Source organism: Mugil cephalus, chromosome 10 (assembly GCF_022458985.1).
Source record: "Mugil cephalus isolate CIBA_MC_2020 chromosome 10, CIBA_Mcephalus_1.1, whole genome shotgun sequence".
Taxonomy (NCBI): domain Eukaryota; kingdom Metazoa; phylum Chordata; class Actinopteri; order Mugiliformes; family Mugilidae; genus Mugil; species Mugil cephalus.
This window is the reverse complement of record NC_061779.1, coordinates 4,397,047-4,424,340: the sequence shown is the minus strand read 5'-3', so window position 1 is coordinate 4,424,340 and position 27,294 is coordinate 4,397,047. Positions and strand designations below refer to the sequence as shown.

The window sequence follows — 27,294 nt, the reverse complement described above, 5'->3', positions numbered from 1 at the left end:
AGAGCTACCTCAAGTGACTCCCCCTTTTATTTCCCCCAAACCTCACGTCGCCGAAGCCGCCGTCGAATGGCGAGGGCAGTGAGAATGGCAGCACTTCAGAAACCCTTGGGTAACACAGAGGGGAAGCCACAAAATTGTTGTGTCCCTCTAAGACACATATTGAAGCGGAGTCGTCTATTTTAACCACCAATATGATGCTTTATTGAGAGGGTAGCTGGGGGTATTGAGGGGGGAGGAGGAAGATGGAGAGGCTAAGTGACAGAGCGGAGCAGCTGGATGTGAACTATTGAGCCGCTCTAAAAAGCTGCTCACAGTAGGCCACTTAACAGATGCCCTTCTCTTGTCAGTGGTTGATTTTTGTCATTCTTCTGGTTTTATGGAAGGCTGTGTGCGTGTGTGAGAGTTCATGTTTTTATAGCATTTGCTGTATATTCAGACATTTAGATTCCCGATTTTCGCCCATTGCTTTACGTTGGCGATTGAATTGTTTGCATTCAATTGTTAAAGAGTTTTAATTCTCCAGCCAATACAATACAAACAGGTGGACAATACCACTGTTACCACACTAAACGATTCAACATTCCTATCCCACTGTTATGTAGAATTTCCAGATCTGCCAATGCTCACCTGTAACATGAGGACAATTTCCTCTGGTGTACTTGTCTGTCTGCGCTCCTGTTTATTCTTATAACTCTGTCTTAATGAACACACTGTATACACACACAGCTGCATTCATTATTACACAGGATAAGATGTTACAATCCCTCGTGGCAAAAATCCCAGGCAAAACTCATTTAGAAGCCTAGTCCAACTGAAAAACCCACCGGCAGGCTAACGGTAAGCTACCAGCTAGCAACCAACCAGAAGACACCAGATACCTAGCCTAGCCAATGGTCTGTCAGGTGTCCGAGCTACGTCTCTCTCTGGGAAGGGAAGGGGATGACTATACAGACCCTGGTTTGGGGAGGGGGATACAGGACTGAACCACGATTCGCACACCGAGGCACTAAACAGTCTTGTGGTCGCCCTGCACATGCAGACCAAACCAGAACCCAAAAACAACAATGCCCTACCCGTGATTCAGACCAAACCATGTAGCAACTACTAAAGCTACTCAGCTAGCCTTACCTTTAGCATGCTCGCCAGATAGCTTGCTTGCTCTGCTGCCAGGGGCATGTTACTGTGACCCTCTGGCTCCTTCCCCGTATACCCAGCTCGCTTAGGAGAGCAATAGTGGCCACAAATCCAGGACAGCCTACCTCCACTGACCACATGCGGGGCCTCCAGCCTCGCTGCTCAGCTTCTGCTGCCACCTCTGTATCCTTAGAACTGTATCTTAAAAAGCCCACTTTATGCAAACATAGCTGCTCTGTAATCAGTACTTCGAAGGCTGAATCATGTACTGTACATGATGCAGCTACAGATTCAGAAAACTGTATTTGTCACTGTGGGGCTCTTTGAGGTACATGCGGGCAGCATGATGTGGAAAGACAACGAAACGGTCTTTTGCACGTTCTGTATTTGAGTGTGAACGCACAAATTTGTCTGCTTGCTTCCACCACTGTCGTCTCAGTTCTTGCTCTGGAGGAGTGGAGGGGGGGCTACAGCCTCTGGGTTTTGTAAAGCATCTCAGGACCATTTTGATCGTTATTGACGCCATATAAATGAAATGGAAATGAACTGCGTTCAAATAGCACCTCTGAGGATTCATGTCTCCTAAACGAAGCAAATTGGTTTCTTTAAAAAGACATGGTAAGTACATAGTTCTCTAGTCGTTTTGTTGAAGATAATTCCCCTTCTAGGTTCGAACTATCCTGCTCTATCCTACAGTTTTGTTTTTGCAGAAATGCACAGCTTTATATGAGAGTACAATATATACAGTAGGAAGGTAGCAGAAGGCTTACTATTATTTTTATGTAACTGCTGGTTCTCTGGAGGTTAGTGGGGGGGTTGGAGCCTATCCCAGCTGTCAGTGGGCGAGAGGTGGGGTACAACCTGGACCGGTCTCCAGTCTACTACAGGGCTAACGCAGAGAGACAGACAACCATTCACACTCACGCCTATTTAAAATCAATTTAGAATCACCAGTGAACCTAATGAAACGTAATGCATGTCTTTGGACGGTGGGATGAAGTCAGAGTACCTGGATAGAACCCATGCAGACACGGGGGGAACATGCAAACTGGCGGATTTGAACCCACAACCTTGTAGTTGTGAAACTAACCACCACATCCATGAGCCGCCCTGAAATTATTTGATTGAATGTCACTGACCAAAAAGCTGTTTGTGTGCTAAATGGAACAGTAAACAGCAAGAGAAATGTTTTGCTGACTCTGAGGTAATTTCGGTGGAAAATGAGATTGCGATGAGGAAGGGAATCACTTTGTGGATAGGATGCCAGCTGATAGCTCCCTTTAACACATTAGTAATCTGTGACCACGCAAACACTCCTCTGGCAGGTAGTTATAGGAAATGAAATCTACTTTGAAATATAAAAAAAGAACAGCTCGTGTGTGCCCAATTCTAAATGTAATGAAATGGGACCTGTTTGTGGCAAAGCATCTTTTTCAAAAGCTGCAAAATATTTCATGTTTTGTGGGCTGATTATCCTTTCTCCTCTTACATACAATATTTGGACAGTCATGCATATCACCAGACACGCCGGCAACAACAAAATAATCATATTTTCATACAGTCCTTTCATTTCTGGTTCAAAACAAAACTGCAATTGCATTGCACAAGGAGCGAGGATAGGTATATTAATCATGTCATCCAGCATTTGCTCTGCTGAAGCTGTCAATACATGGATCTTGGGGGTGTGAGCGAGATCTCTGTGCCAGCCTGGTAATGAGGATCCCTTGGGCCTGGACCTGAGCCTGTGCTTGGGGCTGCATTAAGCGTGGATGCACGGATTGGGAGGGCCAGCTAAATGAAGGCCCTGGCAGAGAGCTTACACCCATAATGTAATCACTTGCGACTCTATCTGGCTCTGCATGCACAGTGTGCTGAGCTCAGATTTCTTTTATCAGGGAAAGGCGTAGTGCAGAGGGCTGTCGGCTCAGACCCCTCCCATGTGGACTAGGGCTCAATCTGAAGCGATGGTACGCTACAATCCCTCTTAGTTCATTGTAATCATTTTGGCTTCAGTCCCGCCTCAGATGGTTGCCCTTAGCCACAGTGCTCGCACTCATGAACTTAGGATGTCAAAATTCTGCTTAATATGAGATAACAAGGGCTAATTGAAATTCATTCTATTTCATTCTTGCGTTTCTCAATCCATGAACATCAGAATCAGAATGGACTTTATTGCCAAGTGCGATTGTTCATATAAGAAATTTGCCTTGGTTTTTTGTTGCATAGAAGAAATAAAATAAATCCTAAACATAGACACATTCAAATATACAGAGAATATAGTGTATGTACAACAATGGGACATTTAGAGTGGGATGGTGTTGGGATTAGTGTGTTCATGGGGAGCCCTGGCATTGTTCTCGTTCTTGATATAAACTGTTCACCATGCAAGCAGTCCTGCACTCGATGGAACGCAGCCACATGCCAAGTGGAGTCTGTTAAACAGTCTGTGTCTGGGGTGAGAGGGATCTGCCACAATCTTAGCTGCACGCTTCAGAGTCCTGGAAGCGTGCAGCTCGTCGAGGGACTCCAGACTGCAGCTGATCACCTTCTCTGCAGAGCAAATGACACGCTGCAGTCTGCTCTCGTCCTTAGCAGAGGCTGCAGCATACCAGGTGGTGACGGAGTTGGTGACGATGGACTCAGTGATGGCAGTGTAGAAGTGCTCCATCATTGTCTTTGGCAGGTTAATTTTCTTCAGTTGCCACGCGAAGTACATCCTCTGCTGTGCCTTTTAAATGAGGACACCGATGTTCAGTTCCCATCTGAGGTCCTGGGAGATGATGGTGCACAGGAAATGGAAAGACTCTGCAGTATTGACTGTAGAGTCACACAGGGTGATGGGGAGGACTGAGGCTGTGTTCTTCCTGAAGTCCACGATCGTCTCCACTGCCTTGGGAGTATTAAACTCCAGGTTGTAACAGCTACCCTGAGTCACCAGGCGCTCCATTTCCCTCCTGTAGGTGGTCATCCGGGGTCATCCACAAATTTCCGGAGTCTGACAGACTCATAACTGGAGTTGTAGCATGGGGATATGATCTCAGTTGGGTTGATCGATTCGCTCGTGACCAAACAATCAATCGCCGATGTTTCTTTCAGAAATGACTGGGGCTCAGTGGCCTTCCAGGCTTAATCGTTCTCAGTGGAGACTATTAGGTTGACCCTAAGTACATTTACTTAACCTTTCCTCTGAGTCAAGGCCAAGCTCTGAGTCTGTGTCGAAGAAGTTGTCAAATAGCAGTTTGCATATCGCAGCTCAACAGGTAACTTGGGATATCTAAAACCTGTTGGCTAATGTGTCTGTTAACAGATGCTCCATTAACTTTTGTGTTATTATGTGCTTGTGGTTTGTGTTACTGGGCGTTGTTTGTGCATCTGTACGTGTTTTCTGTATTAATTACATTGTGGACAGAGTGCCCTGCAAACAAGGGATTTTTTGAATGCAATGTACAATTTTTTGCAGTTTCTTTGTTTTGCTGGCAGCCCTACACAAACAGTCTGCTTTGTTCTCTCCGTTTGTTGCATGTTGAGGATAAGGCCACTTAATCAGCGTAGTGCAGCTTGTACTCTAATTTTAAGCCTTTGAATGAATCAACAGTGAATTATAATAAATTAGATTTGTAATGACCAACGTCAGACATCTTAAGACAGAAGCTATTTTTGAGTAACAGCTTCCACTTATTCCTCTAGAGAAACTATTTAATTTTTATTTAACCTTCTCCGTTCTTATAACGCTGGTTGCTTAAGTGCTATCGTCTGTACTAATGGTTGTTAAATTGTTCCTTCGTTTGCCAAATACCCTGCGTCTGTGCTGTGATTAACCAACCTGAGCGCAAATTACCTGCCTACCAGATCGAATGCCCCGCCATCACCACATGTGGCTGTTTTAAAAGGTTTGTGTGTGTTATATTTAATTGCACATATTAAATGCACATTGAGTAAACAGAGTGACAAAATTATATTTTCCTGTTTCCCAATATGTTTGTGTGGGAATTGCAGCCTATCTTTGAAATTAGGAAATTTAAACAAAAAAAAAAAACCTGAAAGGAACATGCAGTTGACTAAACATTCATCTAAATTGCCTTATATGAGTTGCAAAATTAAATCAGTGTCACACTGTATATCTTCCATAGTTGTGTTATTAAGCAATAACTAACTATGCCCTGCAGCTATGTTTGGCCCCTTTGGAAGCCCAGTATAGAATGAATCCATGAGCCGAAGGAAGTGAATGTGTACGAGCTATCTTTTTGAAGAATGCTCACTAATTGTCCGCTCTGCGTCCTATTACATACGCTAGATGACTCCCAAAGTGCTCTTGGTTATTTCAGGAGTCATTTTGGAAAAATGACAAACAAGCCTTTACTGATGTCATTTCATTGTCAGAGATGCTGTAAACATCGCACGGTTTCATTATTGAAGTTGCTTTTAGCGTTGTAGCGCCCATTTGTTTTTAATCGCATAGCTCTGTTTCTGCATCTTTTTCATGCTCTATCTCCACATTATCTGTCTTGAATAGTGTGTGAGACCTAGTAGAGATGGAGCCATGGCAATTTGCCGTGTTTCCAAATGCCTGTCAACACAGTTTAAAGCTAATTTGCTTTGCTCTATTTGTTATGTTCCTCATGCGATACTACAGCCCTGCAAATTCAGTCAACGTCTGAAAAGGCACAACGGTAAGCAGGAATATGGTGATGTTTGAGGTCAGAGGGGAGGGGAGAGGAAATAGACTATGTCTGAATACAAAATGGGGGTGTGGGAGGTGTGAATCTGCAGATATTTGTGCATGAGATGTGGGCACCCTGCAGATTCAGCTAGTCATTGTTGTGCCGTCATTCCGATATTCCTCAAAGTCACCGTGTACCGCTGCAGCTTAGAGTTCACAAAAATATAGACACATATATAATATGATGCAAATATATACAGTGCTGTGCAAAAGTTTAAGACAGGTGTGGAAACAATGATGTAAGCTAAGAAAGCTTTCAAAAATGTAAGTGTTAATAGTTTATTTTCATCAATTAAAAAAATCTAGTGAATGAACGGAAGAGAAATATAAATCAAATCAATATTTAGTGCCTTCAAGACAGGTTTTGAAGGAACTCAGCTGGTAGGTTGTTCCAAACTATCACCATGTCATGCCATCACTTCCAGGACTTCTTGTTCTTCTTTGCTCTGAATATAGATCTTTATGACCTTGGCTGTGTTCTTGGACTCTTTGTCCTGCTGTACAATAAATTTGTGGCCAGTCATAGGTCTCCCTGATGGTGTTGCATGATGGATAAGTATCTGCCTGTATTTCTTAGCACTGAGGACACCATTAATCCTGACCAAATCTCCAACTCCGTTTGCGGAAATGCAGCCCCAGACTTGCAAGGAGCCTCCACCATGCTTCACTGTTTACTGCAGACACTCATTATTGTAGCGCTCTCCAGATTTTCACTGAATAAACTGCCTTCTGCTACTAATAGATTATTTCAACGTTTGACCCATCTGTCCAGTTCCTATATTTTGGTGCATAATTGAGTCTCTTGGCATCATTTCCATGTCAGAGGGATGGATTGTTTGGCTTCTTTGAAGACCACCTTTGGCCAGACTTCTCTGGACAGTAGATGGGTGTATCTGGGTCCCACTGGTTTCTGCCAGTTCCTAGCTGATGGCTCTGCTGGACATCTTCCTATTTCGAAGGGAAAATAAGCTTGATGTGTTTTTTATCTGATGCACTAAGTTTCCTTGGCCGACCATTGCGTCTACGATCCTACAAAATCTCAACATTGATGTGACTTAGATTTTTCTTTTGTTCGCTGCCTTTACATTTTGTTAATTGATAGAAATAAATAATTGTTTACATTATTGAAAGCATTCTTAGTTTACAGCATTTTTTCCACACCGGCCTAAAGCCTTTGCAAAGTACTGTATATGTATATATATCTATATCCTACATTGGAGCTGATGTAGTCATACGACCCAGATACTGATCCTAGGTCAGTTCCTTTTACTATTCCTAGAAGCTTCCTGAATATGAGCCCAGAGGCTTGTTTAATAGCGTATATCATGTATCCATTAAAGCTCCCAGTATGAATGTGTCAGCTTTAGTCTGACTTGTAGAGACAATTGCAGCTTACAGAGGCACCCTTTTCAAAGATCTCTTGAAAAAAAAAAAAAAAAGGGCTGAAAGAAGACACTGTAGATTGAAGGCGAAAATAGCATCTGTTAATGAGCCAACTAATGACAGACAGATTAGAAGTAGAATGCATGGTAGAAATGCACTATCCTTCTCATGAAGCTGTTCCCTGAAATTTCCAGTTCTTTGGTTTCGAGGGTAGGGATAGTAATAGCGATTGCAGCAGATTGAATTTCTTGTGGGCCCTACGTCGTAGCAGGAGGTTAAAAAGTACATTCACTCAAACATTTATCTCCAATATACATGTGCGCATTTCCCTCCCACTGCAGTCACCTTGAGTAACAAAATGCTCAGATGTAATGAATCGCCGTATTAAATCTGAGCAGATATTATGAATATTAATGTGGATGCAGCAGCACAGAGCCAGAGAGCGTGGAGTGGAATTGTTGAGGCGGAAAGTTCGGTATCCGCTGTCCCCGGCGCCAAAATGTAGTTTAGATAAAGGGCAGCGAGACCTTTAACTCCACTCCTATTTGTTCTGCTGTCTCCTTATAAATTGGCAGGAGTCGTAATTCAGGAGGCACTTCCCTTATGTGCCTGAGCAGGACTGACGTGTCACCCTGTGGTTATATCAGGGATAGGAAATTATTATGCGTCGCCTTATCGGGTGCATCTGGATGATTTAAAATTCTTCTTCTTCCACTCCTTCTGCTCAGGATGCCTTAAAACATGTTAAGCTGAAGGACTCTTCAGCCACAACAACCGAGCATTCAGTCGTAATGTGAGGTTTGGGCTTGCCACAATGAATGGATGATGGCTGTGTGTTATCTTGAAAGAGTGAAAATCAAGGACAGTCCCCCCCCCCTTCCAGTGCTTTGCTCCTGCTTTAACATTCCAGGCGGTGTGCAGTTGCTCTTTGCCTCCACCTGTGATGCGGCAGGAATACCACAGCGGAGACAGACTGGAGCCAAGCTCACCCTGACCAGGAAATAAAACTCCTGACGTACGGAATTATAGCAACTTGACTGGTTGACCCAGCTCGCTCATGTTTTTATGCTGGCACACGGAGAGACGGAAAAACCCGGACCACACAAGGACACGAGGGCTAAGTGACATTAAGTGACCTTCTGACTGGTTCATATGAAGGCCGTTGTGTGACAATGCCGTGTTATGTCAGGACAAATCGTAACATTTGATCTGCCTGAGATTATTTTCTCCTCCGGTGTGCAGTCCACACACAGTGATGTGAATGGAGGTAAAGTTGCGTTAAAGCAGGGGTTTGTAAAACTCTTTTTAGTTCAGGGAATTTGGTCTCAAGTGGCTGGACCAATAAAATAACAACATAATAACCTTACAACAACTCCATTAAATTAGGAGAATTTTTACATTTAATAAACTAGCGTTTATAAAAAATGAAATTTCTTAATAAAAATAAGTGCTATTTGGATACATTGCTGTCTGGTGTTTAGTTGTGGGGCTTCTCTTACTAAAACAATGGAGAAATTAGAGGCTAACAGTTATTTTCATTTAAAAATGTTGGGCCATATGTTTGACACCTGTGTGTTAGAGGCTTTGCAGGTGCACATGTTTATGCCAGACGGCAACGTCCGGGTCTGAGTAATGAAGCCCATGCAGAAGTCCAAAAAACTGCAGTTCATCGAGTGGCCACTTGAGGCTCCAAAAATGGAGAAAATCCCCATAGACCCCCATGTTAAAAAGCCCAACTTTACGACATAATTAAACATGTGGGCACAAAAAAAACATTTTGTTCTCAATAGTTTATTTCACTATTCATGACAACTGTATGGAGGTGTTTTTTTTCTAACTCATTTGTTTATTTATTTATTTTTTTTTAAGGTTAAAATATGCACAATTAAGGGCGTTCCCGCTTTGGGTGATGGGCGGTAGCCTGAGCTAACAGGTAGTGGAAAGTTGGGTGGACGGGTCTCAACATCCAACACGACCCCCATGTCCATGTTTGGAGTATCTGAGTGTGGGCGGAGTAAAGCTCATCCAGCATGGTGACTGCTGACTCCGCCCACTCTGGACTTCATTTTCAAGGTTCTGAATCCAATGGGTGACTTCACGATGGGTTCATCCATAACATATACAGTGAATAGTGTGTTCACATGTTTAGGCTGCAAGCATTGTGAAGCAAACGCAGCATGGCATCCCTGGAACAACCGTGTCGAATTATTATTATTTTTTATTTAAATGTGAATCAGAACAGTTACTGAGGCTGTTTTCTCACTTTGCTGAAGGTCAGTGTGTGAATAGAGAATGACGGGGGGAGAGCGCATTTGTGTGTGTTTGCGAGAGGGACCGGGAGAGATGGCTGCATAAAATACACGCTAGTGTGAGCTGAAGCGAAAGAGGAGAGACACTGCGTTAAATGTGGTTTAAGTCTGCAGGCAGACTTCGCATCGGTTTCGTCATGTTGGGGACGCACGGTTAAAAACCCCCTCCATCACTGCCGTTCTGTATGAGAAACAGTAGAGCCGTGATGGGGTCTTAATAGGCGGCCTGCTGTCACTCCCCGGCGACAGCTGCAGAATATTAGTTTTTGAGAGTCTGCGAGGGGACATTATCAGATGTTGCACGGTCACGGACTCGCTTAGGTGTCTGGAAGAAGTGGGAACGTGAGTGTGTTCACATGTGCGTGCAAGTGGGTGTGCTTTAAGTGCAAGTATATAAAAGGTGACTACTTTTCTCTTTCTTCGGAGGAGGAAATGACTACCAAACATGGGATGTGCCCTCCTGCAATGGCATTAGCAGCTGCCCTCGGCAAGCTGCTTTCCATGCAGAAACCTCTCTTTACACAGAGTAACGTTTCTGTTTGATGTGTGCAGATTATGATTTGAGCACTCCAGGGGAAAAGCGGATATTATAATCCATTGCCATGGGTGACAGGTCAGAGGAAAGCTATTTTCTGGCCTTAAATCATTTTGAGGGAGACCCTGTGCTTTTGAGAGTGATGTAAAAAATGTATGACTGAGTGGCAGAGTCGCTCGCATTTCCATCCCAATGGCCCCCCCTCCCTCAACTCAGAAGTTTTTGGGGCACGTCATTGTTAATCTCGTTAGAATCCCCACTTAGTCATTTCCTCGGAGGAAATACATTCATTTACGCTGCTTATTTACACGGTGTATTTTTATAGGTATCGGCGCACAATGAATAATGTTGAACTTATTAATGCTCTGCATAAATTGCTTTTGCCTTTTCTCATTACATCTGAAGGATTTGCGGGGAAACAAATATTATTTTCACACAAATCGCCCGCAAGCAATTCCTGTTGCCGCATCAAGCTGGAAAAGGCATGACACGGGGTGCGAGAATGTGGAGTTAATTTCTAATCATCGGTCCTCAAAGAGAATAGATAATTCTGAGTCATCAGCACGAAATGTGTAAGTAGGTGAAATCAGAGAAGTAGTGGGAGCCAATTTCAGCCGGGACTCTGGAGAGACTGTCTGCAGACTTTAATTAAGATTATTTGACTGCTGAGCAAATGATCTCTGTCTATGTGCACAACAGATGCTTCGGTAGGTCCCACAGACTCAGAGTAATAGATTACTTTATCAGTTGCTGAACATTCAATCGAAATTGCTCGGGGAGTATATAACCTCATGTGGGATTCTACTATTAAATCTGTGTGTATATTATGTCTTGGCTGATGCGTGTGTGTGTGTCTTTGTATCCTTATAACCCTGTATCTTTTTTTTTAGTTTTTTGTGCTTCAAACATCCTCCTACAGAAACATACAGATCTCTCTGGCAAGTATTATGTTTATAACATATTATAATCAAACGCTGTGTTTCGGAGTTTAGAGGGCAGCTTGTGAAAGAGACTCCTCGCGGCTTGTTCCACACCATTTATGCTGCGCTGTAAGACATCTGCTGTTTTCCTTCCGTGGAGGTGAAGAGGCTGCGCGCGTTCCTTTGTGTTGTTTACACAAAGCATCCATCAGCTCTTGTTAGCGCTCCTCTCCCCGTGTCATATTCTCGCCTGTTTAGACGGGAGCCACCACAAAGGCGGCCTCGCCGCTCCCATCGCAGATTTATCCGTTAGGCAAAAGATTGCAGACGTCTCAAAAAGTGCTCTGCTCGTATGTACGGGGGTTCCTGCCCATGAAGGGGAAATATGAAATTTAATTTAATAAATTTTCCAATTCTGGAAAAGTGTGGAAAACTAGTGCATGGAAAAAGACTTAAAGTGATGAATATTTAAGAAATAAAAACATGTTTGTGTGAGAGCACACGTTAGGCTACATAGATGATCGTTGATGGATGATTCATGTGCAACAACAACAACAACAAAACATGCACTCAATTCATCTGGATTTGTTCTTCATTACCTAGCTTTAATCTTCTGAAAATTATTTGGTGACATAACAGCATATTATTCAGACTAATGAAACGATTAATTCCATGATATATTTTCCTCGTACCTTGTTTTTTTTACCAATAAGTCTTGAAATTTGGAAAAATGTCTAGGACCCCATACGCAGCGCATGGCTTTTGTCTGTTGCTTCATCAGCAATTGCTCGTTCATACGTGGAGTTCGCATCTCGGTGAACGCGGTGGCATGGCAGCTGCTTGTTTAGAGGAGGGCATTAATCCGCAGCGGGGCAGTTCCTGTAGAAGTAAAGGCTTCCAGGGCATTTTGCCACAGTACGCTACCTCAGTCTCCCCTCTCCGCTCTCCTCCTCACCTCGCCCTTCTCTCTGGGCGGCAGTGACAGAGCTCGCTTCTCATGAATGACCACGACCATATTGGCGGTGTCTGCGCCAGGGGACAGACCCCATGCCCCAAGTTCAAACACAAATAACACACGCGGTCACACATGGACGGCCGAGGCTTGCCATATTGCGGGGAGGTGCAGCCCAGCTGGTCAGGCTGGAGCTGAACTGTGAAGGGCCATCTTCTCCTCTCTGCTGGTTTCCACTATGTACGGTTGGGTTGTTTTTTTTTTTGCTATTACGATTATATTTCTCTATCCTCCCACTTCTCTCTCACTTCCATTCACATGTGCGTATGCAAATATCACTTTGGGAAGCAGTTATGTTGGATATGTTATACGTGGCTCAAGATCATGCAATGATCGATAACCCTGAGGTGCAAACAACAGCCTGGAAGTCTAGAAGATGGAGATGAGATGTATTTGCGGTGCACACAGTGCTAAAGCTCCTCAGGCGTTCTGTTGTGACTTTAATCCGCTCTTGCCTTTGAATCCTCAGCCAGGAGCCATAGCTCCACTAGAACGAATACCGCAGAGAAGGATATGTTGCCATTTCATTCTCTGTGTTTCGTCTCTCATTTTTGTGCTTTAAACTCTAGAGTTTAAAGACTCCACAGCAGCGCAGTTTACTGCGACTCCTTCCTTCGAATTTCTGCAACATTCAACTAAAATATTGATGGACTCGGCGCGACCTTCATAGCCGTGTCAGCAGCTTCTTTAACATTCCTTAAGAGATGCTTTATGCTCATCTACTTATTGACTACCTCTCATGCTGTTCACACTTGACATGATGTAGACCTGTGTTGTGTGTGGCGCCAGCTGTTTCGCACACTCTCCTTGGTTACAAACCAGAGATAAAAACCACAATGTTGACCTCACTCCCTGCACAGGCTAACCCTTTAATCCCCCAGACAGAGATCATACACCGATTTTGAGCTGAGGGCGGGGGCTTTGCCTCCAATATTATGCTGTCATGCCTACTGCAGACATCCAGACAAGACACAGAGAGAAAGGCCGTATCCTCATACTGCAGAACGGAGGCACTGGGACCTCCACAGGTTGAGAAAACACCACATGCTGCATGCCGGATTGTCTCTAATGGACCATTTATTCGTCTCCCTCTTACCCTGTTCCATCGCTTCTGCCACCCAGAAGACACCTTCAAGTTCTCCAGCATGCCCAATAACATGTTTCCCTGAAGCACAGTAGGAGATCTCAGTATGCGTCGGCTTGTTCATGAAGCAAGAACATGAATCGCACACGAGCCTTTGGGATTCCTGAGCAAAAATAAAGATCTGATCACCATATATTCTTTTGCCTCCGCAGCCTTAAATAGTTTTAATGTTGCGCCCGTGGCATTCACAGGTTGTGGAAACTTGAGCTCCTGAGTAGCAGTGCTTCCGTTGCGGTTGCCATTTTTTCCATGTGACTCGGACTGCAGGCGATAATGACATCCTCTATATCCCTCTTTCACTTACAACAGCAGAACTGCTCATTATTGCATTTTTTACATTTTTTTGGTGAGTTTAACACCTGTTGTAACCAACGACGGTGCTAATTATAGTATTTTCTTCGCACTTTCCTATAAGTGATATTTTTAACTGTGCATCAACTACTCATCATGTGTGTGATCTCAGCTAACCTGAGAGCGCAGCCTCATTATTGCTGAACGTATTACACCTCGGGGCAGATGGCAAATGAGGCTATTGGCGCCACTGATGGATCTACTTTGGTTTTTTTTATTCCTCTGCCTTTTTCTGATCGTGCGTACACAAAACAAATCGGTATTGTCATTTCCTTGCAGTGGATATTGTGTGAAAAGTTTCAATATCTATTTTAATATCCATCCATTTAAAGCCTACAGAGGCAAAAAACTATTATTACAGCTTTTTTATTATAGAGTCAAGTGTGTCAATTTGAGTTCATATTATCACAATACCTTTAAGCAAAGACAAAAAAATCTTGAGATCTTTAGTTTTGTTATAATTTATAAATAGCATAAAGATCATAGGTCTCAATATATATATATATAAATTTCACCCCGCAAATTTAAATTTCCTTAAATAGACATTAACATGAATCCAACTTATTTTAGTAAAGGGATAGCTACAGCTATAGAACACATATAGTAGGTAGGGGGTCCCTACTTAATCTCTCCATCAGTTTGGGGGTCTTTGGCCTGAAAAACGTTGAAGACCCCTGTTTTAGATTAACCCCCTCCCAGTTAAGTTTAATTAACTCAGAGCAAGTAAATCGATAACCGAGCCCTAAATCAAGCAGTTCCCTCTGCACATGTCCACCAATCAGGATAACACATTGCTGACATTTCATCTTCCTCGCACAATTACGATTCTCTTAAATATTACATAAAGCGCCGGGCGGTGGTGGACGCACCAATTGCGCTCCTTTGATCAACATTATCAGAAGACCGTGTCGCTCTTGATTTATCCGCGGGGCTGTTCCGGGCTTCATATTTCTCACTGCTACGGACATCACAGGCGTTTGACCTCCCCGCGTCGGCACTTCATTGAACAGGACTGTGACTGCACTGTACCACCACGGTGCATTTCAATGGCGTTAGACACTTTCTGGTCTAAATGCTAATGTAGTATCCTGTAATCGGAGTATACTCACTTTACTCGTACAACCCTGCCCGTCTCTTGTGTCCTACTTTATCTCCCACTGCTTTGATAGATGTGCTTGCAGGAATTAAGTTTAGATTGGGCCTTGTCCGCTGGACTGACTGCTGGAGCTTTGTGTGTATTTCATTTTATAAGGGTGATGGAGTGTGTGTGTGTGTCTGTGTGCCTGCTGGTTCTGGATATGTCATAGCCGCTGATTTTTCTATCAAATCCAACCAAGAGCCAGAAAATTCATCTCCAGCTCTCAGCAGTTGGTTCCTTTGTCACGGTGCGACTGTCAGGGGTGTTCCCCCTCGAGAGAACAAATTAACAATGACAAAACCAATTTCGTGAAATAAATAAGTGAATGAAAAACGTGTCGTGCTGTGAACACGTCCAGAAACACAAATGTAATGCCTCCCGGTTTGATTTTAAGGAACGCCTCATGATCCCTTCCAGGTTTAATGCCGTTATCAGGAAAGCCTCACATGCTATCATGTTCTGATCTTCCGGAAAAGCTTGATGTCCTAAATTCCTAATTAACACTCTGTCCAGACACCTTTATTGACTTCTTGGTTGCAAATCACCCAAGAATGACTGAAGATTGGCACTACTGTCTGGCCAGCCTCCTCTCAGAGGGTAATAATCAGAGCATCATAAAAGGGCAAGATAGAACTATAAATATCAAACCAGGCTGACATCTGATTTTAATTTGATTTGGGAGACAGAATTAATAGCTTGTTAGCCCCTCTTTGTAGGTCTGCATATCCTTTGATCAGCGAAGGGAAATAAACTGATCAGGCATAGCATTATGACCTCCTTCCTAATATTGTTTGGGTCTAAAGCAGTTGTTCTGGCAATGGGATGCTGTGAGCGGGGGCCTTAAATGTTGATAGGAGGGGTCTCTGTGGATCATCCCATAGATACTTGATCAGTTTGGGATCTGGTGCATTTGGAGGCCAGGTCAAAACCTTGTGCTGTTATTCCCATTTTTTTTGAGTTGTTTCTGGAGGAGGAGTGTTTCCCAGCACAACATTGTATTGTCACAAGATGGTCAATGTTATTTACTTCTCCTGACAGTGGTTTTAATGTTGTGGCTGATCAGTGCATGCCCTCATCTCCGTTTAGTTGGAAAGGGTACAGTTCCAGAATGCGTATGGTCCACATAGGACACGCCATGTTGCCTGTGGTGTCTGTTTAGATCCACAGCAACAGGCTTGGCCTTGAGGGGATCTGAGGGCCACTGGCATTGACATATTGCGTGAGAAGAAACCCCTTTGTAGTTCTAATCCTCTCCTTATGCTCAGGCCTTGATCATACATTCACACCATGATCATATGCTGTCACATATCATTTACTATTTGTGGTTTCATATTCGCTGATCAAACGTACGCAGCACTAATTCCTTTGGGGAATACGAGCAAAGACAAATAATCCTGTAATTGGTCTCGTAGACGTTTTTATTTTTGTTACACTAAACCGCAGCCATCCACTTTTTCTGAATGATTCAATGACTGTAATTCTGGCGCATCAGTTTTCACCGTTGTTGCTTAAATTGTCACTTCATTTTTCACAGAATCTAGCGGAGCCGGTGCTTTATTTTTGGAACGCTGTCACAAGCGAGATGACCTTGTGACTGTGGCTGTGATTGCCATTATTCAATTTCAGTCAGTAAATCAGAGGCTGGCAGGATATCAAGGAATTGCTGACATTTTCCTCATGAAAGACAGCACTCTGTTTGGTAATTTGGCTAAAAATAGTGGGTCTGCATTTTATTTTGTCCCTAGAGGCATCTCGGAAGGTTTTGAAGCCAGCAAAGTCATTACATGAGAGGAACGTATATGTATCATTAAAAAAAGGCTTAATTGATTTGGTAATAATTGAGAAGGCTTGATTTGACAAACACCAAACATTAGCAAATTTCATGACCACAGAAATACATGTCTTTATTGTAGCTGACCACCGACCAGGACTAATATGACCGTCAGATGAAGTAAATAACATCTTGTGACAATTCAGTGTTCTCCTATGAAACTTTTAGACCTGACATTCATTTGTGTAGGTGTTACTTAGAAATGTACCACCTACCTAGACCCCAGCAGGATGCAGCCTGACCCACAGCCACAGAAACAACTCAAAATTTAATAAAAAAAAACTGTACAAGGTGTTGCCTTGGCCTTTAAATTCACGAGATCCCAAGCTGATGAAGTATCTGTGAGATGATCCTCAGAGGCCCCTTCGCCCAACCTATGGGGAATGTCATTCCTGATGCCTGGTGTATATTTCCAAGTGGAGCATGTGTTCATGAGTGACTTTCTCAGCTCTACTGAAGGCAACCATTGTCTTTCATCAAAATGAAAATGAGCCAGGTGTTTGTCTCCACCAGGTACGTTCTGATTACTTGCTGTAATAGTTGAACACTCAACAAAATCTCAAAAATAAAGTCACTAAATTAATATCAGAAGAAAAAACAAAACAAAATCAGAAGAACCTTCAAATTTTAGATGATCTAAAATCAGCCTTGAGCACACATCTCAAAATATAATCTGCCAAAACAAACTTCTGAAGCAATAACCAAAAACTAAAGCCATCAGAATCCACTCATAAATAAAGACACAGACACACACTGGGTTACCAGACGCCTTCTCTGGAGCCATCTCAGCTTTTATACAAACTACTCTGTCATCTTTTCCCAGAAGCCACAGATAAAGTGCACCAAAAGCGCACTTTATCAAAATCAAATTTCAGCTCTTATAACAGAATACTTTATGTCATGGGTTGATTTTTATATTCCGTCCTTCCTCTGATGTACATACTAAATGAGCCTTACTCTATTTGTAGCTGATCAAGTACAAGTCAGACTCTTTTCTATGTAATCATTTTCATAAAAGAAGTCTATTGATATTACTGGGAATTCAATAAAGATTTCTGTAAACAGGAGTTTATGAATTGCTCGAGATACATTTGAACAGCCACTAGCTGTGTAGTGTTGAACTGGTCTGAATGGCCAATTAAGTTGGCAAGTGTTCGAGGCTGGACGAACTGAAGTTCAGTTGTAGTGTAGTAGTGGAGTAAAAAAAAAAAAAAGAAAACATTTAATCCCTCTGCCACTTCAGTACAGCTCTTTTTCTATGTTATTTTAAATACCCAAGTTTAGGAAAGTGTGATACAAAATCAAGAAAATATCCGTTAAGATTATTCTCACACTATAGACCCCTTCACAGTTTGTAATGTGATTTTGTTTTGGAGGCAAAACATCTCAAACACAATAGCCTGTAAATGGCCTGCATATTTCAAAGGACTGTTTTTTGCAAGAATGAACAAAGAAAAAGCATATTTTAGAGAATATGCTAATATACTTGAGAGAAATATCCCCTCCCTGTTATTAGAAAAACTCTGAGAAAGATCACAGATAAATGCAACAAAAGCAATTAATATGTGCCTACACATATTTAATTTGATTGTGACCAACTCTTAAATGTACTTAAAGTCTGATCTCATACGTACAGTTTGAAGTGTGAAATGTCTGATAAGGATAGACCCCTTTTGTGTTAATAAACATAACAACATATTTTAGTGGGCGGGGCTTGGCTGGAGGCAAAACAGTCCACAGGAATATGCAAGTTAACACCTACTGGCATCTTCTGTGAGCTTGTTTTTGACAACGGTGGAAGAAAATATGAATATTTCTTGTCTGAATATGTACGAGTTGCTCAGTCCCCAGGACCGTGAGTGTTACTTGAAAGAGGTAGCATTAATAGACGGGACCACTGACCGACCCATACTCAATAAAACAATGTATTTAGGACATGACATGATATAACTTAAATCCTTAGATGCCTAGAATTATGTCCTAAATCGTCTTGAAGTAGACTTAACTAAGTTTTGTGATGTTCCACCTAGCTAACTAGGGCCATGGTGGGAAAACAAACCTGCATCAGACTTGAATTATTGTGGACTGAACCAACGACTAGGTTCTGACAGCTAACTACACTAACGTGGCTAGTTAGGGAACCTACATCTTGTATTTGTTAAGCATGCAAGTTAACTACAAACGTGTTATTTACGTAGTAGTAGTTATAAATGCTAATGAATATGCCAACGGAGACAATTACACGGGGTAATGGCCAAGATGCTGACTTAAAAAGGAATAATGCTCTTTGCCGTGTTATACGCTATGTTATATGAAGTAAATGAAGCTTGCTATCAAAGTATCAGCAAAGCTCATTATTCTAACGTAACATTCTTTTGGGAGCTAGATACGTTCAGGGTTAAGTGTCTGCATCCCATTACCTCTTGTTTTATCTAAGAGCTCAAGGAGAGGTTCACTCTAGGGGTCTCTTCAGTGCTGTCTTTGTACAAGACACATATGTTAAAGGAGCTTCCTGATTTACTCTGCATCACAGACAATGTTTGTATGCAGTCTCATTCCACTTGCTATCTGTCTAAGCCCAGGCTCTCGGCTCTTGTGTGCTCTGCTTCCGAGCCTCATATTTTTCATCTTTTCTTCAAGCCGCAACTCCTCTGTGTCATCCCATAGATGTTCATTTTTATTTTTTCAAGCATCTCTTTGTCTCTTTTTCTCTCGTTTCACCTCCCCCCCTCCATCCGAATTCAGCAGCACTGAAGCCCTGTTGCTGCAGTCGATGAATGGATGGATCTGTGCGGGTATGGATGTGTCCTTCAGGCTACTGGAGGAATCGGTAACCTGTGCTCTGAGAGCCCCCATGAGCCCTGAGAAATGTGTGTAACTCTCAATGAGGGGAACTGACATCAGAATGTATTGAATTGGGGTTAATGGCCAGATCTTCACATGTACTCACAGAGGCTGTTGGCAAACGTTACCAATGGATGACATCAACCTCCGCTAGTCACATTCACGATAAGCACCACTTAATTAGGCCATGTTGCTGAATTCTACACAAATACGTGGATAACAACACTTGAAACGATCAGTTAAGACACTGGCATCAAATTAAAGTCTCCTTGTGTGAGGTTGTCAACACCACTTTCTCTCCTACTGAATACATTCTTTTCAAAGCCATATTGAAAGCTTAAAAAAGTGCCTGAGATGGAAAATAGGCTGCCTTTGTAAATGTAGCTTAATCTCTTCAGACACTATTTTTGGTGGCATCTGTGTCTCTTAATGCAACAGAGAGACATTTAGGGAAAGTGTTGACGAATGTGAAATGAGAAGAATGATAGCACTCACATGCTGTTTGGCTAGATAAAAGGTTTTCTGTTATCGTAGCCTAGTACCAGTGCTTCTTAAAGGCATGCTCTTATGTAACCTGCCGGGCTGTTTATCTACATCGTATCGGGGATACTTGCTGAGTTTGGAGATGACATGGCGTTTAGCACACTGCCTCCTCTCAAATATGATGGAGCACAACACCTTGTAGAGCTGGGCCCAAAACAGTTTGGTAAGAGAAAGAAAAACTCACACTATATGTCATCTTTGGGTGAACTCTCCCTTTAAGCAGCCTTGTGATAGACTGGCCTCCCGTCCTGGGTATACCCCACATCTCGCCCAATGACAGCTGGGATAGGCACCAGACCCCTCGGCAACCCTCTAGATGTCAAGTGGTTACAGGCAATGAATGAATGAATGTCCCTTTAAGCTCACCAATTACCATTACTCCACATATAAAAAGTTATACTTTTTACAAGGGATTATTTCCTTTAATATTTGTTGGCAAAGAGAAGAGATTTCACTGCTGGTTAACCTCTGGCGATGGCATGGTGGACAGAAACATCTGTGGCTGGCAAAGAAATAAAAAGTGTTTCTCATCCACGCACCAATGGTGTGAGCTGCCATGCAAGGGGCTTGTCTGCCACTGGGAGGTACTTTTGGTTCAGTGTCTTGCCCAGGGACCCTTTGGCCAGTCGTGCAATTAGTGGGCAACCCACTCCACCACCTGAACCTCAACCTGCACACCGAGTGTGTCAGAATTTTTTCATACTTTCTAGATCATATATAAAGTGGTAATTAGTGAGCTTCAGAGGGAGGGCAATGTTGTCTCTGTAGGCTGGTTGGCTTCTCTTTTGTTCCATTGTGTTGACTGTGGCATTTTTTATCCTCTGTGCACACATAAGAGTAGCATCACTGCTTGCTTTTCTCAATAAAGAAAGCCATTATTGGAAGATTTACAAAAGCACTCAACAATTCCTTTAAACCAATACCGTGGGACTCAGGAATGGAGAAACAAATGTTTTTTTTTCCTTTGTACAGCTCCTTTTTTTCTTTTTCTTTTTTGTACCACTATACTTGTATAGTTGTTCTCCAAAGACGCATGCGCCATTGCAAGAGTCTGATTGTCCATAGTTTTTTGTAATTTCTGTGCGAACCTATGCTTCCCAAAGCATAGAGTTGTCTTTTCTTTGCTCACCAACGGTGAAACACAACAAGGCCGGACCACTGAGTTAAAACACTCTCCCCATCTGCCTGTAGGCTGGGCCATCACCAGCACTCAGCTCAAGAAAACTATTACCAGAGCACAACAGTGTTCAGTGAAGCTTCAGTCCTCTTTTAACTTGACAGCCTTGGTAGAAAATCTGGGAGTCAGTAAGGGCAGCTGTCTTGTTATTTTAGTCATTACGGTCTGTTCACTGTGGAAATTGGCTCATACAGACAAGCATAAATTGATAATGATAACAACTGTCTTGTTTTTATCAATATTTGAGGCTGTACCATTGTTTTTCTCTGATGACTTGCAGATGTAGCCATATGGGTGTGTTGACAAAACTAAAATCCCAACTTGCAACCTCTTGCCAACTTGTGGGAATATGCAGGGCAGGGCTATTCAGCTTTGGACCCTTTCTTTGAGTCCGAGAGTGTTCAGCATCTTAAAGCCAGTATCTTCTTTCCCTTTCCATTCTTCTTCCATTCTGAATTACTGTAACTCACAATGAGTTGACAAAATTCAAAGTGTGGCTGAACACTTGGAAGTTGTGCTTTTGTCGGGAAGACTTTCATGACATCTCAAGGGTATAACTAATTTTGTTTTTACCATCTAATTCGTCCAAAAAACTGTCTCTTCCTGAGTCTCACCAGTCTTGCGTCACCCCCCAAACTGCAGCCAACACCAATTTTGTCCATTGGTGAGTTACAGTAATTCAAAGTTTTTTTTAATCTGATGCAGATGTTTAGGGTTTAAAGTGTTAATGGTTCTCCATTGCTCTTTCCGTGCCAATGTAAGTGAGGTACATAAACCGTTATCATGGCTAAATGTAGAGGATAAATTAAAATATTGAGCAAAAAGTCAAATGGAATGGTACACCACACTTTTTTCGCAAACAGACAGAATTTTCAGGTCTTTGCCGTGGACGTAACACTTGACAAGTGAGCACAGGTCATGTGGTGGTGCCAAGACCACAACAAAAATTGTATGATGTGGACTGTACATTATAGAGCTCACTCAGCTTGGAATATGCTCCTATGTAAGGTCAGACACACCACTAGTAGATGTTATTTTAAGAAGTTACTTAAACACAAGTTCCTATAGTCCTATATAGATAAGTACATGGAAAGTAACTGTTTATAAGAATTTATTGGTTATTGTTGTTTGATCACTCAGAGTGACTTCACTTAATTGTTGAATAATTATATTTAATCTATTGTGTGTTTTCTGTTTTACTTATATAGTACAATTTCAACTTTTTTTTTTTTCGTTGCTCAATTTGTTGTGTGGACCCCAGGAAGACTAGCGACCACTTGGTGGAAGCTAATTAGGATCCTAATAAAGAAGGATGAGAAGGAATGGGGCCTCCTTACCTGGATGAGTAGAAGGAAGCATGACCAAACTGCACTAGTGATAATTCCCTCATGTTTCAAGCTAGATGGGAGAAATATGTGACAAATCACATGCTGTCAGAATTAACTTTATTTTTGGCAACATTAATCAACGATGTTACTGCCTACAAATTAAAACACCGTCAGAAGATTTGCTGTCATGTATGAAATTGCAGGTGTCGGTCGGTGTCATCAGCAAACTGACAATCAAAGCTTTGAATATGCGGAAGAGCCTCGCCAGCCATTTCCAAGTCATGGCCATCAACACTGCTACACCACTCATAAATAACGATGGGCATCGATAACGGGTTCTTTTAAAGAACCGGTTCCAGCTGGTTTAATTCATTGATATCATTAGCCTTCATACTTATCAATTCGATACTTTTCGTAGAGAGTCTTTACATCCCAGTCCAGACGGTGGCAGTAATGCACCTAAAAGTTGTTTGATAAACTGCCATGAAATGGAAGAAGAAGAATATTTACGTCAAAGCACGTCATTCACATCACGTGACGGAAGACGCAATGGCAGAGAGTGCCATGTGTTCAACAATTCACACGAGATTAGTTTTACGTCCTGTGATTCAGATATTACCCCCCTACGTTTGTGTTTCATGTGGCACATTCAAACGGGATAAACAAACTCTGTGCTTTATTCAAATTCACGTTCAGTTGTTATGGCTCTGCTACTTTCCATCTGACTCCACTGCATGTCAGAGACGGTTTTAATTAGTTTGCAAATTGTAATGGATAATAAAAAAATTGATTGTTAATACTATTTATCCCCGGGGCAGACACTACCAACGACCTGTCAGTATTTAAACCAGCTCCACCTGTGCTGATGAACACATTAAAGGTTGATCTAATGATTTAATCCGTCTAAAGAGTGACATCTCGACTTTGCGCTCTGACATCTGTCCAAACTTGGAATTACAGCAAATCCTTCATAATTCTTAAGTGACAGGAGGCAAATCGCAAATCAAAGTCACAAAAAAGTAAAAACCCACCCCCAAATTATGTTGATTCTCACTGGATTAGTATTATAGTAGGTAATTTGCGGTGTAATTTTTACTTAACAAATCATGGACATAGACGATTCGCACGGGATTAAGATTACAGACGACCTCCGTGATTATTAGAAATTACCGAAGGTCCCCAGGTAAAACTAATCCTGTGCAAGTAGGGCTTAAGTATTAGTAAAGCAGTGTTGGTGAGGATCCAGTGATCAGTTTCCTATGTTTCTTACACAAACTCTTATATCTTGTTTAGAAACTCAAAAAAATTGCTGTTTGCGCAAAACCACAAACGCCTACCTTTTCTAGACCACAAAAGAAACAGATCGATAAGCAGAATCGATAATGGCATCGGTATCAGCAAAATCTCATCGATGCCCATCCCTGCTCATAACACTTTTCACACTCATTACTACCTTTAGGATTTGTTTGTTCATTCGCCTGTTTTATTTCCTTGATGTCATCTTTGGCCAAAAGTAGATGAAAGCCAACGGTGGAGTGCTTAATAAAGACATGGGGAGTGAGGAGGAGGAGCTGAGGTCTTTTCGCAGCTGCTGCATTGGCTGTCGGCTCAGCAGTGGGGAGGGGCCGAGGGAGAGAGAGAAGGTAGAGAGAGAGTAGGGGGAGGAGGGTAGGGCTCTTGTTGGGAGATAGGGAATGCCCGTCGGTTGCGTCTGCCGATAATAGCACATCACCCTGTGCGCTGCTGTTGGGAGAGCGGAGCACAAGCAGTGCGGAGGACTGAGGCGCTGAGACACAGAATGGTACACTAGAGAAGGGCAGGCACACTCAGAAAGACACACAGCGAAGTAGACCAAGGGAGGAGAGAGCGCATCAGTGCACGTAGAGAGGCTGTGGAAGGAGGAAAGCAGAGAAAGGGGGATAAAAAAGTTACCAGGTCAGCAAGAGGAGCGTGGAAGTGGAACAGCTGAGACTCGCGGGGGTCTCGCTCACACTGGAACAGCCGGGCACAAGCAATAAGCAGCACAGGAGGAGAGTGACATTACAGGAGGGGGTGGAAGGAGTGCTGTAGCTTCCTCCCTGAAAGACAGTCCTATCGTAATGCAAGGGTAATGCTCCTCACAGGACCCTCCTGCACAGCTACTTCAGGATTACCACAGCAAGAGAGCAGCAGCAGCAGCCAGCAGAGGACTCTCAAACCTGCCAGTGGTGCCTGAGGAGTCCAGCGCAACTCATCTCTGTGCAGGAGACTTTGTCTTAGACTCCCAGCGTTGTGTTGTGAGCTGGATGTAGTTGCGTTGCTGCGTGGCTTTTAATCTTTTATTGCCTCAAAGTGTGAAGTAGTGGAGAACTGGAGGACAAGTTGTTCTGTCCTGTCATTTCTGAGACTATGGTACACTGCGCGTCAGAGAGCCCTTCACAAACAGCTGCAGCCCTAGAGCATGGAGAAGTCCAGCAGTGAGGAGTCAGCCATTCACCGTAGCCCTTCTGTAGATAGCCGCGACTCCGATTTTGCTCAAGCCTCCACGTCTGGCCGCCCGTTTGGCGGCCGCGGCTTCACTGCCGGCGCTTTCTACGGCTCCACGGGGCCGCGCAAAAACCCACAGCAGGGGCAGGCAGGAGCTGCAGCTGACGCCAGCGCAGGAGACAAGACCAACAGCAAGTACAGCTCACCCAAAGGCAGCAAATACGTAGTCTTTTACCTGGATCTATCCTTTGTGTTCCTTTTAGAATTCAAGAAGTGCAACATGGCAAGAGGCTGCCTCTGCTGCTTGAAGTATATGATGTTCATCTTCAATCTCATTTTCTGGGTAAGTGGCTCATTATTTCCCTAATGTTTTTCTCATCATACTTGTTCACATTGATTTAGATGATGATAATGTTCTATGGCTCACAAGATGATGCTGACAGAGGAGATCTGGCTTGAGTGATTCAGCTCCAGTCTTTATTCATATCTACAGTAATGAATGAGAAGCCTTAGTGTGTGACAAGTTTTTTTTTTTTTTTTTTTTTTCTTCCCCAAAAATGTTTCACGTTACTGTGTGATAAAGGGACGTCTGGGCAATCATGCGTTTCTAATTACATCAGGGTGTTTATGCATGTTCTTTTCTGTGCATGTTGCTATTCCTGGATGTCATGACAGACTCAGTGCCATCAGGTCTCCTTTTGTATTTGGCAGAGGGGACTCACGAGGGTCACCCGTTCAGATGGCTATATGATTTACAGTGTACGTGGAGCTGAAATACTGCTCTTGGTATGCAAGTGGAACAGTCCAAGTCCTTTTACGGGCCAGTTACAAAGATGAGACGCACAATACGTTTCATGAGCTGATGTGGTCAGTGATAACTCGAAGTGATCAGATTTATGTGCATCGCTTACAGCATAATTTAGTCTTTTAATGAAACACTCTTGCTCGTGGAAGAAGCTACGATCAGTTACGGATCAAGCGAAGAACTTTATTTTAAATGAACACAATAAGAGAATAGCAACAATTGAAGCTGAAGTATAGAGTCGCTGTAATTGTGGTATTTACAGTAATGACAAGGAAAAACGACTCTCGGCGCTCTCCACGCTTAATTTACTCACAATTAGATGTCAGCCCAAGAACCCTGCCTGCCGAGTGTCACACTCTGGTGTTTATCCATGCATGGGCATTTATTGTAAAAGTGGGCATTTCTTGGATGTTTACAGAATGGATTATAGGGCTTATTGGTTATGGGGCCAAGCCTTTTGTGCGGATGCAGCGTAGCGTGAAGCGTAAAAACATCCCAACGCTGGGGACTCCACCAACCCAGGCCCACCATGTCACTGGGATGTGAGCCCTTCTAACTGGGGCACAGAGTGGGCATTAACTAGAGCCCAGCTGTGAACACACACACACACACATACTTAAATCCATCCCATTGTGCGACCTGTTTATGAATAGAGACAGAACTGCCAGTGGCTAGGTTCACAACTGAAGCTGTGGACCTTTCACTTGCTTGAGGGCAAATGTCTCTATTTTATTCCTGTATTATCACCCAGTCCACAGAGGGCAGGAGCGTGAGCGATTGGAGAAGACATACAAATGGCTCAGGGGCTCCTCGCTGTGCTTTGGGTGATGTTTGTTTAAGAGAAGGAGAGGGTCAGAGAAAGCTTAACTGATGACGGATTAATTACTGCAGCCATTGACTCACGCTCTCCTGAGCGCCCCCTTTTTCAACTCATCCGGTGCGCTGAGAGTGCAAGTCAGCGCTCTGCAACTGCTTGAGTTGGGGATGGAATTTATATGCACGTCTCTTGATCGATTGACTTCTCTGTGGTTATTCGTTATAGCAAAATCCAGGTTCTTGTGTACCGAGGGCTACATTTAGACACATGGAAGGAGGTGTTTTTATTGCGTAACCTAGTTGAAAATAAATAAGAACATGTTGGTTATTTAATAACAAACTGAAAACGCTCCTTTTATGCCTTCCAGTTTGCAGGCTATTAAGAGGTAGATTGCATTAAGCTAGAAGTGCACTACCACTGGTACATCTAACATCTATTTCTGTACTTAAGAAAAGGCCTACACACATGTTAAAATTGGTTTTCAGGATCAAGAGACTTATGTGTTTCTATTTACGAACGCGCTCGGCCACTTTTTAGAACGTCCCCGCAGCTTTTCACATTTACTGCTAATGTGATTTATTTACCTTTATTTAATTGTAGTGTTTATTCTTATCAATCCCGCCCAACTGAGTTGGCTACATTAGAATAATGACGGTGGAAAAAGGCATTGAAGCTCTTGAAGGTGTATAAATCATACAGTAGGCGTGTGTGTTTACATATCTAGGGGCTACATAAGTGGCTATGGACCTTTGACAGTGCGTCTCATCCCCTGCTGTGCAGTGATTGAATATTTCCTCTGGTTAACGTTCCCTTAATGAAGGCCCATAATGCATATTC

General features: G+C 42.9%; 1 protein-coding gene across 3 annotated transcripts in view; it reads left to right on the top strand.

Annotated features, from left to right (window-relative positions):
* The window catches only part of tspan9a (tetraspanin 9a), a 184,228-nt gene that overhangs the window by 85,625 nt on the left and 71,309 nt on the right, over positions 1 to 27,294 (top strand). For 2 of the 3 annotated variants that reach the window (XM_047596258.1, XM_047596259.1), the window contains one exon: positions 25,099 to 25,178. In XM_047596258.1, coding sequence (XP_047452214.1) covers positions 25,116 to 25,178 — 63 coding nt within the window. In that variant the 5' untranslated portion in view covers positions 25,099 to 25,115. Of the gene's footprint in view, positions 1 to 23,970; positions 25,179 to 27,294 lie in introns of those variants that run through there. The other variant, XM_047596257.1, reaches the window with a different exon arrangement.